This window comes from Sinocyclocheilus grahami, unplaced genomic scaffold (assembly GCF_001515645.1).
Source record: "Sinocyclocheilus grahami isolate Dianchi unplaced genomic scaffold, SAMN03320097.WGS_v1.1 scaffold33.1, whole genome shotgun sequence".
In the NCBI taxonomy this organism is placed as follows: domain Eukaryota; kingdom Metazoa; phylum Chordata; class Actinopteri; order Cypriniformes; family Cyprinidae; genus Sinocyclocheilus; species Sinocyclocheilus grahami.
In genome coordinates, this window is record NW_015505212.1 from 556,141 (window position 1) to 571,489 (window position 15,349).

The following is a 15,349-nucleotide window of genomic DNA, read 5'->3' on the forward strand; positions in this document are numbered from 1 at the left end:
TTTAAATGTTCTAAACACTAAGAAATAACAACATGTTTCTGCACATTTTCACATGTTTTTATTTGCTGCCGCCGTATACGTGCATTTGGGTTTGGTTGGGGTGACAGTTGCAGTTGGGCAGAAACTCGATCTGACCTGCACCGACAGCAGCGCACCCTCCTCCCCTCCTCTTTCTTTCAGTCTCCCTGATACGTCTCTCCCACCTTCCCCTCTAGCCATGGCTTACTATGATGTGGGGCAGAGATCAACGCCCTGATGGCCTCGGAGCCAGGTGGGAGACAACCCATCTATCACAAGAAAGTGACTTTTGCGATTCCCGACCCGGGCTGTAAACAACAGACTCATTGTAGACGCAGGTGCTGAATGCAGACTGGGACTAGAAGACGAAAGTGGACAAGGAAGGAACATGTAGAAAAGTTCCTGAAACATTAACTTCACTGCCTATTGTTCAACCTTAGCCCATATACTGTATGTCAGAAGAATCACTGCTCAGTGGCCTTATATATGAGTAAGTCAAGTTATGTAATGGCTTCACAGGAATCCTTTAATGAACCCTCAACAAGCACAAAGTGCCCGCACAAGGAAATCAAATCTTTTAACACATAAATCACTCTATACTTCTCAATTACTCATCCATGTAATTCCTAAAATCTCTTTCCGAGTACTGTACATACAAAACGAACGTAGTGCAAATAGACCATCACACTTGTAAATGCAAGTATATAAATATTTAATTTGGCAACATGTTCACTTTTGCACGGGCCACATGATTTATTGGTGACGTAGAGATACTCAAACAGCCGCTGTTTTGATACACTCGGTCACAGAGCTTTCTGCGCGGAGATTTACTCAAAAGGTTCCCCGTCATTAAACTAAATAAAAAGCCTACTTACAACAGGGAACTCCTTTAACCAACCACAGGTGCCGGCATTGTTCTTACACCATTGTGTCTCTTTCTGTGGCACTATTTGAAAGACAGCAGTAGCTGTGTATGCTGAGGTTAGCAGAACCCGCTGTATGCCAGTAAGGTGTGCCCTGAATTCCTCTCAAACAAAACACACACACACACACACCACCTAACCTGAGGGCTGCCAATTCATTCGTTTGTAAAACATTTTGTACAACTTTAAAGCTGAGTCAGTCATGGGCAGCATGAGAAGAAGGGGCATTGGCTCTTGTTTAACTGGTGATGGATAACAAGAGCTCTGGAGTGTCCGGATAGGTTGAATCATTATTAATGATCTGAAGCGTCTTCAAAAAAGGTAGTTGCATCACTGCAGGAAATAACTTTAAAAGGGAAAAATCATAATCAAACTATAAAACCAACGATGCATTGGAAGAAAAAAGTATTTAAAAAATAAAATGGTGATGATGCATGGTAAGCATGGTGCTTCAATGTGGCTGAGACATGAAATATAAATTTAGAGCAATCAAAATAATAGAAAATATGAGAGACAGTATGAAACGTGCTTAAAATAACAGAAAACACATTTGATTTTTCCCAAATCTGCTCAAATAAAAAAAAAAACAAAAAAAAAAACAGAACTTGCATTAACTGGACAAGCGGAACACAGGACATTTATATACTATGGTTCTGAAAAAAATTCACAAGGTAGATTGCAATTCCTTTTGCTGCCACTAGTGGAACATTGGAACATTGTTGAATCATACAAAACTATTCCTGTTACACTTGCACAAATGAGGTCAGTGCTGTGTCATTTCATAGAAACTGAGCTTGCTGTGGTCACACCATTTGTGATTACCAAATGGAAACTGGTCAATATTATTAACATGCAGGTTTTATTGCTGATCATCTGTAAACATCAGACTTTATGTGTTGCATTACTTGAATGAAAATGAAGTGTTCTTGAAAGATAGCAGTGACAGGATGAATTTCCTGTCCTTATGATAGCATCAATGTTCCATCTTCCTCTTGGACTGGTTTAAAAGAAGATGACTTCATTTGTGAAATATCCCTAATATGTCCTCTTTCAGCAACTGATGATTACATTTGATACTCACAAATCAGCGTCCTGATTGGGGGAAGACTGAGAAATTGTTACAACTTCTGGGGCACAACCAGCAGTTGTGTCGTGATTACGTGCATTAACACAGAACATCATAAAGAAGGATTTGTCCTGATTGAGACGTGACAACTCTTTATTGGCTAAAACATCTTTCTTTGACTCTCACTCTTAAATCTGATGTTCCATAGCCATTCAAAAAGAAGAGGAAGAAACACAAAAAAATCACCTATTACCAGGAAGTTCACACCAAGTATTAACAGGTAAGATGCACTTTTAGTTCTTGAGTGGCTTGCGAAAAAAATTGGGTTTTACACAAGTGTTGAAGGTTTTGTTTGTTTGTTTGTTCGAGGTTTGTTATTTCATTGCCCTAGAGAGTCACAAGGCATTTACGACTCAAAAAGTGTAGTCTAGGAAAGTTATTTCAAGTTATTGCAAGTATTTCATTTTTAATAACAAATATGGATCACCTAGTGACCATAACAGTTCAGAGCAAACAAAAGAAAAATGAAAATGACGAAATATGGGAGGGACGGTCACATGGACAAGCTTTGTCTTACTTTCTTGTATTTACAGTGATTGTCCCAGTGTGTCTGTTGCTCTGCAAAGGTTAAAATTGTATATTGGGTACCTCAAGATATGTAATCTCTGCAATGCTAGAAGGCCTCAAGATGTCATCCTAACCAAACATCTTCAACAAAGAGTCAACTAACATTAAAAAAGAGTGGATTATAGAGGATTGATGATTGTTTCCTGTTACACCTGCCCTGCCCATTGTAAAATAAAATCATTTGCGTATACTATGACAATCTCAACTTATTTCAACGACTGAGTCACGCCGAATGCCTGTGAGCTTGAACTGTGTGTTTATTTTGCAACATTTTTCTTCAGTTGGCTGCCATACCTAGTTATTAGGATCTTTTGAATAACTTTTTACAGCAATTTGAGTAGATGAGAAAGTATGCCATTTCTTTCTCTTCATAGGTTTCGTTTGTTACCAAAACATATGAAAAATCAAACACTTAATAAGATACAGTAACAATTTCTGTCAAACAGATGTACATATGCGACATCTGATGAACTTCTGATGAAGGATTTTCATCACAGTTTATCACAAAAAGTCCATGAACATAAAATGCAGAACAGTACACTCTTAAAAATAAAGGTTCTTTATTGGAATATATGGTTCCATGAAGAATCTCTAACATACAAGGAACCTTTTAAGGCTCTTTATAGTGGAAAAGGGTAATTAAATTTACGCCAAGAAAAACGGTTCTTTTAAGAATTGTTCACTAAAGGTTCTTTGGGGAAACCAAAATGGGTCTTCACTGCGAAAATCCCCTTTTGAAACCTTTATTTTTAAGAATGTAGATCAAGTAAAGTCAATATAAATATAATTCAAAGTAATTTTAATGCGTTGAATTTACCTGCGTTTACATTTAATGCTTAACTGGTCATTAGTTAATATACAGTAAAATGCGTGTTAATGTTATTAATAAAATAAAAGTTATTAGACTTACAAATGCATGATTGACTAAGGAGAACATCGTCACTTTGGACTAAGCACAGCAACCCTATAAAAGCCATCTGTCCGTGCTGGATGTGCACAGGAGAGTAGAAGATTATGCTTGTCGCGATAAAGAGAGAGAGAGAGAGAGAGAGAGAGAGAGAGAGAGATCTGCGCGCTGTACTCGCCAGTAAGACTCTCATCACGCAGCGCGCGCTTTCTATCTGGAAACTTTCAAAAAGGATTCGTTATAAACTCATCACCTTCATGTCGGCACTGCTGAATACTTCCTCACCGATGCTATGGTTACCTTTATTACGGTATGTATCTTTAGAAAGTGTGTTTGGTCGAAATGCTTCCATGGATCGTTCGATGGGAATCTGGAGGGCTCCTGGCACGATTGCGCATTTGCGCTTGATCTCCAGGACAGTTTGTGTGCGATTTACCATTGAAAAAGTTCACACAGCGAAGATTTGCTCTTAAAACAATGCTTTTTCTGGCAAAACAATTGCGTAATTTGGAATATTGCTCCAAAATATTAGCGTTAACGTGTTTTATGAACGTTCTGCATATTTGTGTATTTGAGAAGAACGTGAACTGCTCAGAGCCTCGGGCTGAATTGAAAACCAGTAGGGGTAAATTCACCTCTTACCTTTCAAAGTGCTCTCCTTTTTATGCACAAAACAATAGATTGCCAAGACAACTCTTTTTCTATTCCAAGAGTCTTTTAATACGAGTTCTTCTAACTATAAATAGGATCTGTCTATAGCTTTAACTTTATATCTGTCTAGATATAGAAATACTGAGTATATAAAAGGCTCAAATGCTGTAATTTGAAAAGTTGCTCGACTTCAACTAATAAAACAACATGAAAACTTGAATGCAAGACTTTAAAATATACTTAGATGTTGTCTAAACACTTTGCTCTTGGGTTTTTCCTCTGAGATCTGGCTGAGATTGGCAGACAATCCCTAAAACAGATAATCCACGTAAATCTGCGCTGGAGATGCCAGTGCTCTCGAAGCTCTTCAAGTTTTTCTGTAGGTTCAAGTTATTGCTTTTCCTGTTCATCTACTGGAAGCTGCATGCATATTTCCCCCCCACTTGTTGTACTGTATATTTGATAGCCCTCTCTGCGTGTATTTCTGCTTATGTTTCCCTGCTGTGTGTGTCGAGGGAAGTCATGCGTCAAGTCTTGTGCAGACATGCTCCTGAAACAAGCATCTGTCAAATAAAGGATTTGACGGGGAGGCTAAAGGGTTAATGCAAATAATTTCGATTTACTGGTGAACGTGTCAAAAGAAATATGGGCACTATTTGAGGTGTTCTTTAGTATATGCATAAATACACAACATTTGATTTAAAATAAGAAAATAAAATAAGAAAATCTAAAAAGCAAAGACTGCCTTAATCAAATTTTCTGAATTTGCAATTTTTATCCGTTTGCAGAATATAGCTTAATTAGGCATTGCACGCTTCGTATACAATAGGTGTTTTAGTCCACTAGCTAATGGGATAACCAATTCACTTATGTGATTTTCTCAATTATTGCGGCTTTGAAACACTTCCAGGCTCTACAGTACTTTGAGTTCAACTGCGTAGTGGCTCTGAAAACTGTGGTGATAAATGTTCAGAGCCTTCATCCTTATTTTACTGGGCAACTATCTGTCACTTTAAAATGGGAACAGCAAAACATTTTGGCTGGCCATCAAGGGATCTCATCAACTTTATCATGGGTCACTCATACCCAAAAACTATCTCAGTCTCTTTTTTTGGTCACTATGTGTAAACTGTGGGAAATTCACAACGGTGACCATATATGGATCGTCTCATTATAGAATAGGCCTACTTTATGAATGCCAAATCATGCAAATAGATAGAGGATGAAATTTAATTTTTCATCTTGATAAATGTGTCCTAGCTGTTTTCATATTTTAAAAGGCATGCTATGCTAACAGTTTACAGTCTAAGCTGTCAGTAAACTGCACTGACAGACCCATCATTGAAATGACAGATGGCAGCCAGGCCTAAATACATCATTTATCAAGGCTAGGTTCAAAGAAATGAAGCACTTCTTAGTAACTCTTCATTTTCTTAGTAACATTTCATTTTGCACACTGTTGATTATTGTATAGAAAACAGTGATAGTGCAACAATATATTGCACAGCTTAACAGCGCAGAATTTGTAATAATGTTTCCATTCTTTTCTGTCATGTTTACCTTATCAGCGCAGCATTGATATTGTGTGACACGAAACACGGAAGCATGGCATGCTGGGTATTCTAATACTTCCATACTTGTGCTTTTACATGCACTGTTCTGGTTTGCTAATTAGTTGGGACATCAAATGCTATACCAGAATTTAATTGTACATTTCCATATGTGCCTATTAATATTATCTTGTTGGGATGTTTTACTAATAGTGAGAATCCCAAGCAGAGCATTCATCTTTATTTCAAAGAGAGATATTGCTTCAACCCAGCTAACAAATGTATATTCTAGGAACAATTTGGATTAGTTAAAGGAAAAAAATGAATGTTCTCTGAATGTTCGAAACGTCCAGTTTTTTAAATGTTTTAAAAATATTTTTTCTTGGTTATACGAACGTTCCATTTGATCATTTTGCAAACATTATCAGAATGTTACTTTTAATGTTCTCTGTACATTCTGAATATTCAGAAAATTCTGAATATCTGAACATTCGTTTTTAGAATATTGTTAAAGGGCAGGTAACTTTTACCAAACATTCTATTAATGATACTGGAAGAACATTTGTTCATAACTTTGAGAGAACCTTGTCAGAATGTTCTGAGAACGTTCTCTGTTAGCTGGGAATGATGGTCTTTGATATTCTGTGGTTGCTGTCTAAACAGTCGCCATTTTAAAACCACACACTCCTCACAAAAATATTATGGATATTGTAGTCAGGAGATCATTTGTGTATGTGTTTGTTTTTGTTTTTAAATACCATGTAAGCTTCTATGGCTATTTTCATGACGAAAACTATATGTTATTAAAATTTAAAATAGGAACAAAATAAGAAATTTACGACCCATTTTTCTTTCAAATAAATTTGGACTTGATTGAAAACCTTTTTTGTCTTATCTTAATTGTGCATGAGTATACCCAGAATACTTTAGTTTTTCCAAAAGGCTTTGAACATTTGAATTGGAAGTGCCATGAGTTGTTATGCATTAAACATAAAGCCACGGTAGATATTTCAACGATACTTAGTGGGAAGTAGCTACACCTTTTGTAGTTTGTATCCTTGACAAAGTGTTGCTGTCAGCTGCCAAATACCCATCTATCACATTACATCAAAACAACCAACATGATCACATTACAAACTTCAAGATGTGTTAATTACACTAACTGTTGTGTTTGGCAGTGCCATGTCAAACAAAGAGCATTTTCTTTGTTTATATTTCTATAAAAGCCAAGCTAATCGCTAATGACTCCCAGACTTCATGCTAATAGCCTGAGTTCTGTTTTATAGCTCCATGCTTTAATGAAGACACCTGACTTTGACGTTTTTGTACTTTGAATTGCATTCAAATCATAATTCATGACAAAAATCACCAGTTGTGATGCTATGGAAGGCCATTTGTTGGAAGAAAATTATGTAAATAACTATTTTCCTTCTGTTAAATGCTGATTTTGAGGCCAAGATGGTAACTATAACCTCTAATTCTTAAATCTTATGGAATTTAGACTTTTACTGTTGCATTCGCTCTAATAGTGCCAAAAACAGGAAGGCATTGGCCACCAAAATTTGACATGCATTTTTCAGTTTTGTCGTTTTAACTTAGACTTGTCATAGAATATACCATTCAGTGCATTGGCTGATAATCAGAACTTACAAGTTGTAATGCTATGGAAGGCCATTTGTTTGAACAAAATATTGTAAAGAACTATTAATTTGCTGCTAAATCCCAGCAAACAGGGAACATTCTAACAACTTTTTAAAAGTTATATAAATGTTTGAAACCAAAGTTATTAAAATAATTATTATGCACCGCTACTGTGAGGGAGCACGGAGCGAGGAACGAGGAGACGTGGAGTACTTCAACTAGGAGACTTTAATTAACATCCAAAGAAAACCAGGAACACACACATAGATGTAGACGACATTCAAAATCGGACGAGAACTCAAAAGAGGAAACACTTTAAATACACAGGACTAGAGGAGGGACACAATGAGGAACACCTGAAATCAATAACCATAATCAAACATGAGGGAAAACTGGGTCATGGAAAGCATGTGGGGAACAAAACACAAGACACAGGACTGAATTATGGAGGCTTGCCACACCGTGTCTGCCCTGAGGGGCCCGTTCCAGGATCCATGGCAGATCAGGCAGTTCAGGGCGCCATAGCGGAGCAGGCAGACTAGGAGGCCATGGCGGAGCAGGCAGTTCAGGAGGCCATGGCAGAACAGGGAGCTCGGGGAGCCTGGCCTCGGCACTCGGCGGACGGACCCCTACCACCCCCCAAAAAATCCTTGGGGAGAATGTTGGTTTCAGAGGCCCTCCGTAGGCCTAACTCGGGAACTGTTGCCCTCCTTGGGCTGGATGTGGGAACTGGAGCCCACATTGGGCTGGACATGGGTACTGGAGCCCTCCTTGGGCTGGACATGGGAACTAGAGCACTTTCTGTGCTAGACTCGGGAACTGGAATCCTATCTGGGCTAAAATCGGGGACTGGAGCCCTCTCTGGGCTAAACTCGGGGACTGGAGCCTTCTCTGGGCTAAACTCGGGGACAGGAGCACTCACTGGGCTAAATTCAGGGACAGGTGCCCTCACTGGGCTAGACTCAGGGACTGGAACCCTCTCTGGAATGAGCTCTGGGGCTAGGTGCATTCGGGCAAGGAAGAGGGCCCTGAGCCGTCCATTTCTCCTCTTCCTCCTTTTCTGATTACGGGTGAATAGGGTGGATGGCTGGCTTGGGTCAGTGGCAGCCGGCATGCTTGAGAATGCCACGGCCGGCGGGCTAGATATCGGTGCGTCCGGCGGGCTTGACTACGGAATGGCCGGCGGGCTGGAGAGAGCCGCGGCTGGCAGGCTTGACTAAGGAACGGCCAGCGGGCTGGTTCTAGATCGGGGCTGGATGCTCTACAGACACCAGAGGATCCCTTCCCTCAAGCTCAGTCCTGTGGTGTCTGGGAGGTCCACGGGGCGATAGCAATTGGTCCCGATCCAGAACAGAGAGTTGAGCGTGGCATCGTCCAGTGTGGTTTTAGCGGCGATCTTGCAGAACTCCCACGCATACTCCTCGAAGGGGAGATCTCAGTGGGCTAGGGCGGAAAAACAAAATACTTTTCAAACAACGAAAACGGGGAGAAGGGGCGCCGCTTGGAGCGTCGCCAGGTCTGGTTTTCTGTCACGCACCGCTACTGTGAGGGAGTGTGGAGCGAGGAACGAGGAGACGTAGAGTCGTAGAGTAACAAAGGAACTTACACGTAGCGGGGAAAGATGACATTCAATACCGGACGAGAAACAAGGGGCACACTTTATATACAACTTAATCAGGGGAAGACGAGACATACCTGGAATCAATCAACATGGGAAAGCTGGGACATGGAGCACGTGGGGGAGGAAAACACGAGACACAGGGCTGACAGCATGACACATCACATATAATTATATTTTATTTACATTCTTATTTTTGTCATTAGTAATGTATTATTACATTACTATGTTTTGTGTTACATTTTCTGTTCTTTAGTTAATGTTTATTGCATTATTTAAGTGTTGTGTGTTACACTGATGGTGTTTGTCTTTGTGTATATGACCCTGTGCACCGTTTACATAGGACTTTTATGGACAGACCCACTTACAATTAACTCTGATTTGTCATGTGGCTTTCTAGAACACACTGTGCCTGTGGTTTTGGGCACTTGAGTGTGTGTGCACACAAAAAGAAGTAAGAGCGCAAAACTGTCCCAGGTCTGAAAATTGGCAAAGCCCAGTGCTCTGAATGCACACTAAATCCACACTATTGCTAATACCACTTTGGAGCAGTATTTGAGGCTAAGCGTATACTGTCATTCATCACGTTCAGAAACTTGCGTGCCCTGAAAACACGAGAAAAAAACTTTGTAGTGCAAGTTTAATTATAACATATTATAATATATAACATATTACACATATAATTTTTGTAAAATATAAACACAAACTTGTGTTTATATAATATAAATACAGACTTGCGGTCTTCAAGCCCACTCTTATTCATCCATCACCATGCTTGTTAAGCACTATTAACTGGCCACTCGTGGCCTCGGCACTCGGCGGACGGACCCCTACCACCCCCCAAAAAATCCTTGGGGAGAATGTTGGTTTCAGAGGCCCTCCGTAGGCCTAACTCGGGAACTGTTGCCCTCCTTGGGCTGGATGTGGGAACTGGAGCCCACATTGGGCTGGACATGGGTACTGGAGCCCTCCTTGGGCTGGACATGGGAACTAGAGCACTTTCTGTGCTAGACTCGGGAACTGGAATCCTATCTGGGCTAAAATCGGGGACTGGAGCCCTCTCTGGGCTAGACTCGGGGACTGGAGCCCTCTCTGGGCTAAACTCGGGGGCTGGAGCCCACACTAGAGTGAGCTCTGGGGCTGGAGCCAACACTGGAGAGAGCTCTGGGGCTGGAGCCGACACTCGAGCGAGGATGAGGGCCGAGAGCCATCCTTTTCGCCTCATCCTCCTCTTTTGGTTACAGGTGAATAGGGCGGCCGGCGGACTTGACAGCGTTCTGGTTCTGTCTCGGGGCCGGACGCTCTCCAGACACCGGAGGATCCCTTCCCTCCAGCTTAGTCCCGTGGTGTCTGGGAGGTCCACAGGGCGATGGTAATTGGCCCCGTGCCAGAACAGAGATTTGATGTTGGCGTCATCCAACGCCGTCGCCGTGGCGAGCCCGCAGAACTCCCAGGCATACTCGACGAAGGGGAGATCCTTACGGGCTAGAGCAATGAAACAAGTGGCTATTTTCTTGGCCGCGGGTAGAAACCAGCGGGAAAAAACAAAAGACTTTTCAAAAACAAAAAACAAACACGGGGAGAAGGAGCGTCGCTTACTGTTCAGGTCTGGTTTTCTGTCACGCACCGCTACTGTGAGGGAGTGTGGAGCGAGGAACGAGGAGACGTAGAGTACTTCAACTAGGAGACTTTAATTAACATCCAAAGAAAACCAGGAACACACACATAGATGTAGACGACATTCAAAACCGGACCGAGAACTCAAAACAGGAAACACTTTAAATACATAGGACTAGAGGAGGGACACAATGAGGAACACCTGAAATAAATAACCATAATCAAACATGAGGGAAAACTGGGTCATGGAAAGCACGTGGGGAACAAAACAGAAGACACAGGACTGACAGTAATGTTTATGGAGCATTCTTATAACTTTAATAATATTTAATATATGTTCTTATAACATTGAGAGAAATCATTCTTAGAACAACATTCTCAGGGATGTCCTTATGATGTTATTTATACTTGATGAATGTTCTCATAATGTTGAGAGAAAATGTTCTTAGTATATTAAAAATAAACATTCAATTCACATTTTGGATAATGTTTTGGGAACCTTTAAAAAATGTAAACAAGAAAACTGGTTATTTTAACATTCTTAGAAACTAAAAAAACAAATGTTCAATTAATGTTTTACTTTGAGCAAAAAAGTTAGTAATGTTGTAAGTAACGTTTTAGAAACCTTTAAATAACATTCTAATCACGACATGAAAACTGGACATTTTAACGTTCTTAGAATATATATAAAAAAACATTCAGATAACATATTTTTGGTGAAAATAAAGTTAGTAGAACGTTGTGAGAAATGTTTTAAGAACCTTTAAATAACATTTTAATTCCAACAAGAAAACTGACATTTTAACGTTCTTAGAGTATTTAGGTACTTTACATTAGAAACATTTCAAAACAATGTTCCCACAATGTTGTTATAACCTAAATGTTTTACCTGGGATGATGCTTGTGAGACCAAGATAACTATAACTATAAAAGTCTTAAATCTTAAAGAATTTAGCCCTTTCCTGGTATTGTAATTACATATTTTTTAGTTTTGTCATATTAACTTAAACTTGTCATAGAATATACCATTCAGTGCTTTGGCTGGTAATCAGAACTTCAGAAAAACACATGCCGACTGAATGAAGTGTGTTGAAGGGAGGTGTTGACACAAGCTGCCAAACAGCTGCAATGCGTCCCCTACACTGAACAACTCCATCACGAGGCACTGAAAACATGACATACTAAGCTAGCCTGCTTCATAAGAACGCTACATGTGAACTGGACTTAACTAATGCTCATGTTATGTACTTTGAGCTGACAGTTTACACAGCTTGTCTAGCTTTCAATACTGAAAGTCTGCAAACCTTCGACAAAAGCCAACCAATAAATCATAACAGCTGAAATGTTTCTCTTCTGAACGTAATATGTAAAGTCAGCGTGCATCTGCATATATTTGCTTGATTGTAATGAATGCCACCGCTTGATGGGTTTTCAAACACTGCAGGTCGCGTCTTACATCTCAAAACCATTCAGAACCAAGCCGAGATGAATCCACATGGAAGTTAGTGCAGGGTGCTGGTCAGGGATGGATAGTGTCCACACGGGGTGGGTGGGGGGGTCTATTTTTTCGCTCTTTTAGGGGAACATCTGGAGGCAATTGGACAGCATTAGGGATTAGACGCTCTTCTTTGAAAATCCTGTGTGGATTTCTTCCGCTGGCATGCTGCCTCTTAAGCCATCCTGAGTCCATCAACTTGGGTAGCTCTTCTGAAACACACAAGAAATATGTACGGTCATAGTGTCATGTCCTGTTAATAGATACCATAAGATAGCATGCCATTTTGCGTGCGTGATGCTTTCAACGTGCCAATGCTTTGCTGACAGACAGTTGTGTGCATTAAGAACAGTCACTTTTAAGTGGCTTTAACCTTTTTTAATATTGTATTCTCCATCTCATTGTACTATTTCTATTTCTCCGGTGGCATGCATGCACATGTTTTGATCTCATACAACAGCTAAACAGTTCATAGTGCGCCTGAATGGAAAACTCTTTGATTCAGTTTCTTCTCAAAGCTAAACCCCAACTCCAAGTGACTGAAGTATACAAAGTATATCAGTATCTGTTAGCTTGATTGATTGTCTTGCTATTCAGTAGCTGAACATATGGCACTCCTTTCAAGATTACAAACCCACTCTGACAGAAAATAACCCTAAGTATGGAGAACTGGCTGTAGATTTTCGATTTACCATATCAGTGTTGGGGAAAGATACTTTTAAAAGTAATGCATTACAATATTGTGTTGCTCCCTAAAAAAGTTATTTTGTTGCTTTTTATGGAAAGTAATGTGTTACATTAATTTTACTCACCTGGACTGGGCTTCCTACCAAAAAATAAATGAATAACAATAACACTCTTATTGCAGCAATAAATAAAACACACACACACAGAGATGTGATATTTAACTAAAGTAATTTTTACTTATTTGTATGGTTGAATTGGACCATCAAAGGTCAGCAGTGAGAATAAATACAAAAAGTATATTTGTGTTATTTAACAGATTTAATTATTGCAGGTTTGCGTCTGAGTCATATTCTGAGTTTGCATTTCACTGTTTTTGTATAATCATATATATCTAAATGGATACAGCAGAAAAGAAACACATATTTGCTGTAAATATGTCAATATGCCAATAAAAACTGGCCATTGAGTGGATTAGTCATTGAATGCTAATGGTCCAGTTCATGTTGACTGTGCAACTCCAATATCTGTGTTATCTAAGCAAGCCGGACTGAACGGTGTGTTAAATGGTGCATTGGTTAGTGTGACGGCTATTGCTAATCTCAGGCCAATCCTCTAGGAGTTAAAAGCTCAGGGAGTTGTAAGCCTCCTTGGCCAGTCGTAGATGATATGCATAGGTGGTGAAAAAGCCCCAATGTCGAGGCCACTGACACAGTGCTGTGAGAAATTAACACATGTCATACATGAACATGCTATTCTGTAGGTTTGAACTTCAGATGTAGTTGAATACAAGACAGAAATATGCATGCAATTGATGTTTATTTGTTATATATCACAGCTGTTTGGCAGAAAGGTTTGCTGTTTGGAGAATAGGTTTGCTGTTCATAATCAAACTAACAAAACTAATTTTTATTCAGACGTCTAGTGACCTTTTGGTTGCCATTTCTAAAATGAAGGAAACCACATGTGTTTATGAGGATTAATCCCAAGACAAGTGCAGAGCTGTGCATCGATTGGCCTAAACCAGTTAAAGGAGATCAAGGACCAGATTTTGACACCTAATGCTCCCATGTCCTGAAATAAGAGTTCACTGAGTGTGCTGTTTTATGCCGTTAAATATTATGTCATTATGAAGTATTGGCTAGAAATATTTTCCAATGAAAAGTGAAAAGGCTACCAGAATAGCTGGTAAGGTTTGTGCATTGGTATCACAAGACTCAGGTTACATAAAAGTAGTTCTTTTTTGCTGAGATCAAACTGATTGCAGAGGTCAGTTTGTGTGAGACTTACTTGTGTGTAAGTGAAAGGAATTTCTTGATGTAGTTTCTGAGGCGATGGACTTGTGAGCTCCTAAACAATGCTTGCTTGTGTTTGGGATGAAACACAAAGCATTTAGTCAAGGAAAGTGTTGGGTTGATATCTATTGCCTTCACTGCATCCATTTTGGCTGAGGAAGAGCAGTACTATAGAGTAAAAAGAACCCAGGGTGATTTAAAAACAATATCCTTCTGATCCACTGAAGATCAGTCCACTCCTAGAGCAATTTCTGAATCTGTCACATTCAGACATACATGTGATAGCTTTAAATATGCTGTATTTGTTGTTTGTTGCATAATTCTTTTATAGCCCAAAGTCATGTATATGTGCCGTACTTGATGCCTAAATAGCTTTCTGCACTGCACAACAATTTAATTTAGTCTTAGCAAGAATGGAAAACAGCTGAATGGTTGAGCTTATGCTGTAGCTAATCATCACGATTTGTGTTTCGAACTTGATAGAGCTTGAAAAGTCTTATATTGTCTTGGACTTTTCGTAATTGTTCGAAGTGCGCAGACAGCTTTTCCATTCTCTGACCTAGTTTAAATGGATTAGAGCGTCAACAAATTTGGGCATTCCTAAGAAAGCAACCTAGGGTCCATTAACTGCCCTGTCATCTGACTAGGCCAATCACGTGAACTTAGATTCATTCATTCCAGGCACTTAAAACAGTCTGGTGTGGTTTGGCTAGGAGGTTGTGAGTGGAACTGCCACCAAGGGAAATAGTCAAAATCATTCACCACTTAGAATCATCCACTACTTTCATGCTATGCTCATTTTGGGTCATTTTGGGCTTGTGAAGATTGATTTATACCCCGGTGGGCCTGTAGCAGACAGACCAAGGATGTTACCAAACACAAAACTTTAGTAGCTTAGGCTACATACTGTTTTGAGCATGAAGTGCATTGAGGCCTCTCGATTTATTTATTTTTGTCCAATTTAATTGTGTTAAGGGATTCATTGAGGCGCACTGTGAGTTTGGGCACTTTATTGAGTTTGGCTTTTGCTTTGTTATTTCATAAAATGAACAAAGTTGTAACCCCCTTTTAATATAATTTGTAACTTTGTAACAACATAAATATTATTTTAACAGAAAATGATATAGCTTCTGTTATTGTACCTTAATCATAACCATTTTCCAACAGAATTACTTAGAAAACAGCCTTAAATATGTTGATATTTTACATAATTGTCATGAAAAAATAGAATTTCACCATATATATAGGCCTATATAT

General features: G+C 39.5%; 1 protein-coding gene across 1 annotated transcript in view; it reads left to right on the plus strand.

Moving 5' to 3' along the window:
• Window positions 1-3,720: 3,720 nt before the first annotated feature.
• LOC107579734 (neurotrophin-3-like) overlaps window positions 3,721-15,349 on the plus strand; it is an 18,112-nt gene continuing 6,483 nt past the window's right edge. The window contains exon 1 of the mRNA XM_016265534.1: window positions 3,721-3,851. Within this exon, the coding sequence (XP_016121020.1) occupies window positions 3,834-3,851 (18 nt within the window). The 5' untranslated portion in view covers window positions 3,721-3,833. The remainder of the gene's footprint in view (window positions 3,852-15,349) is intronic.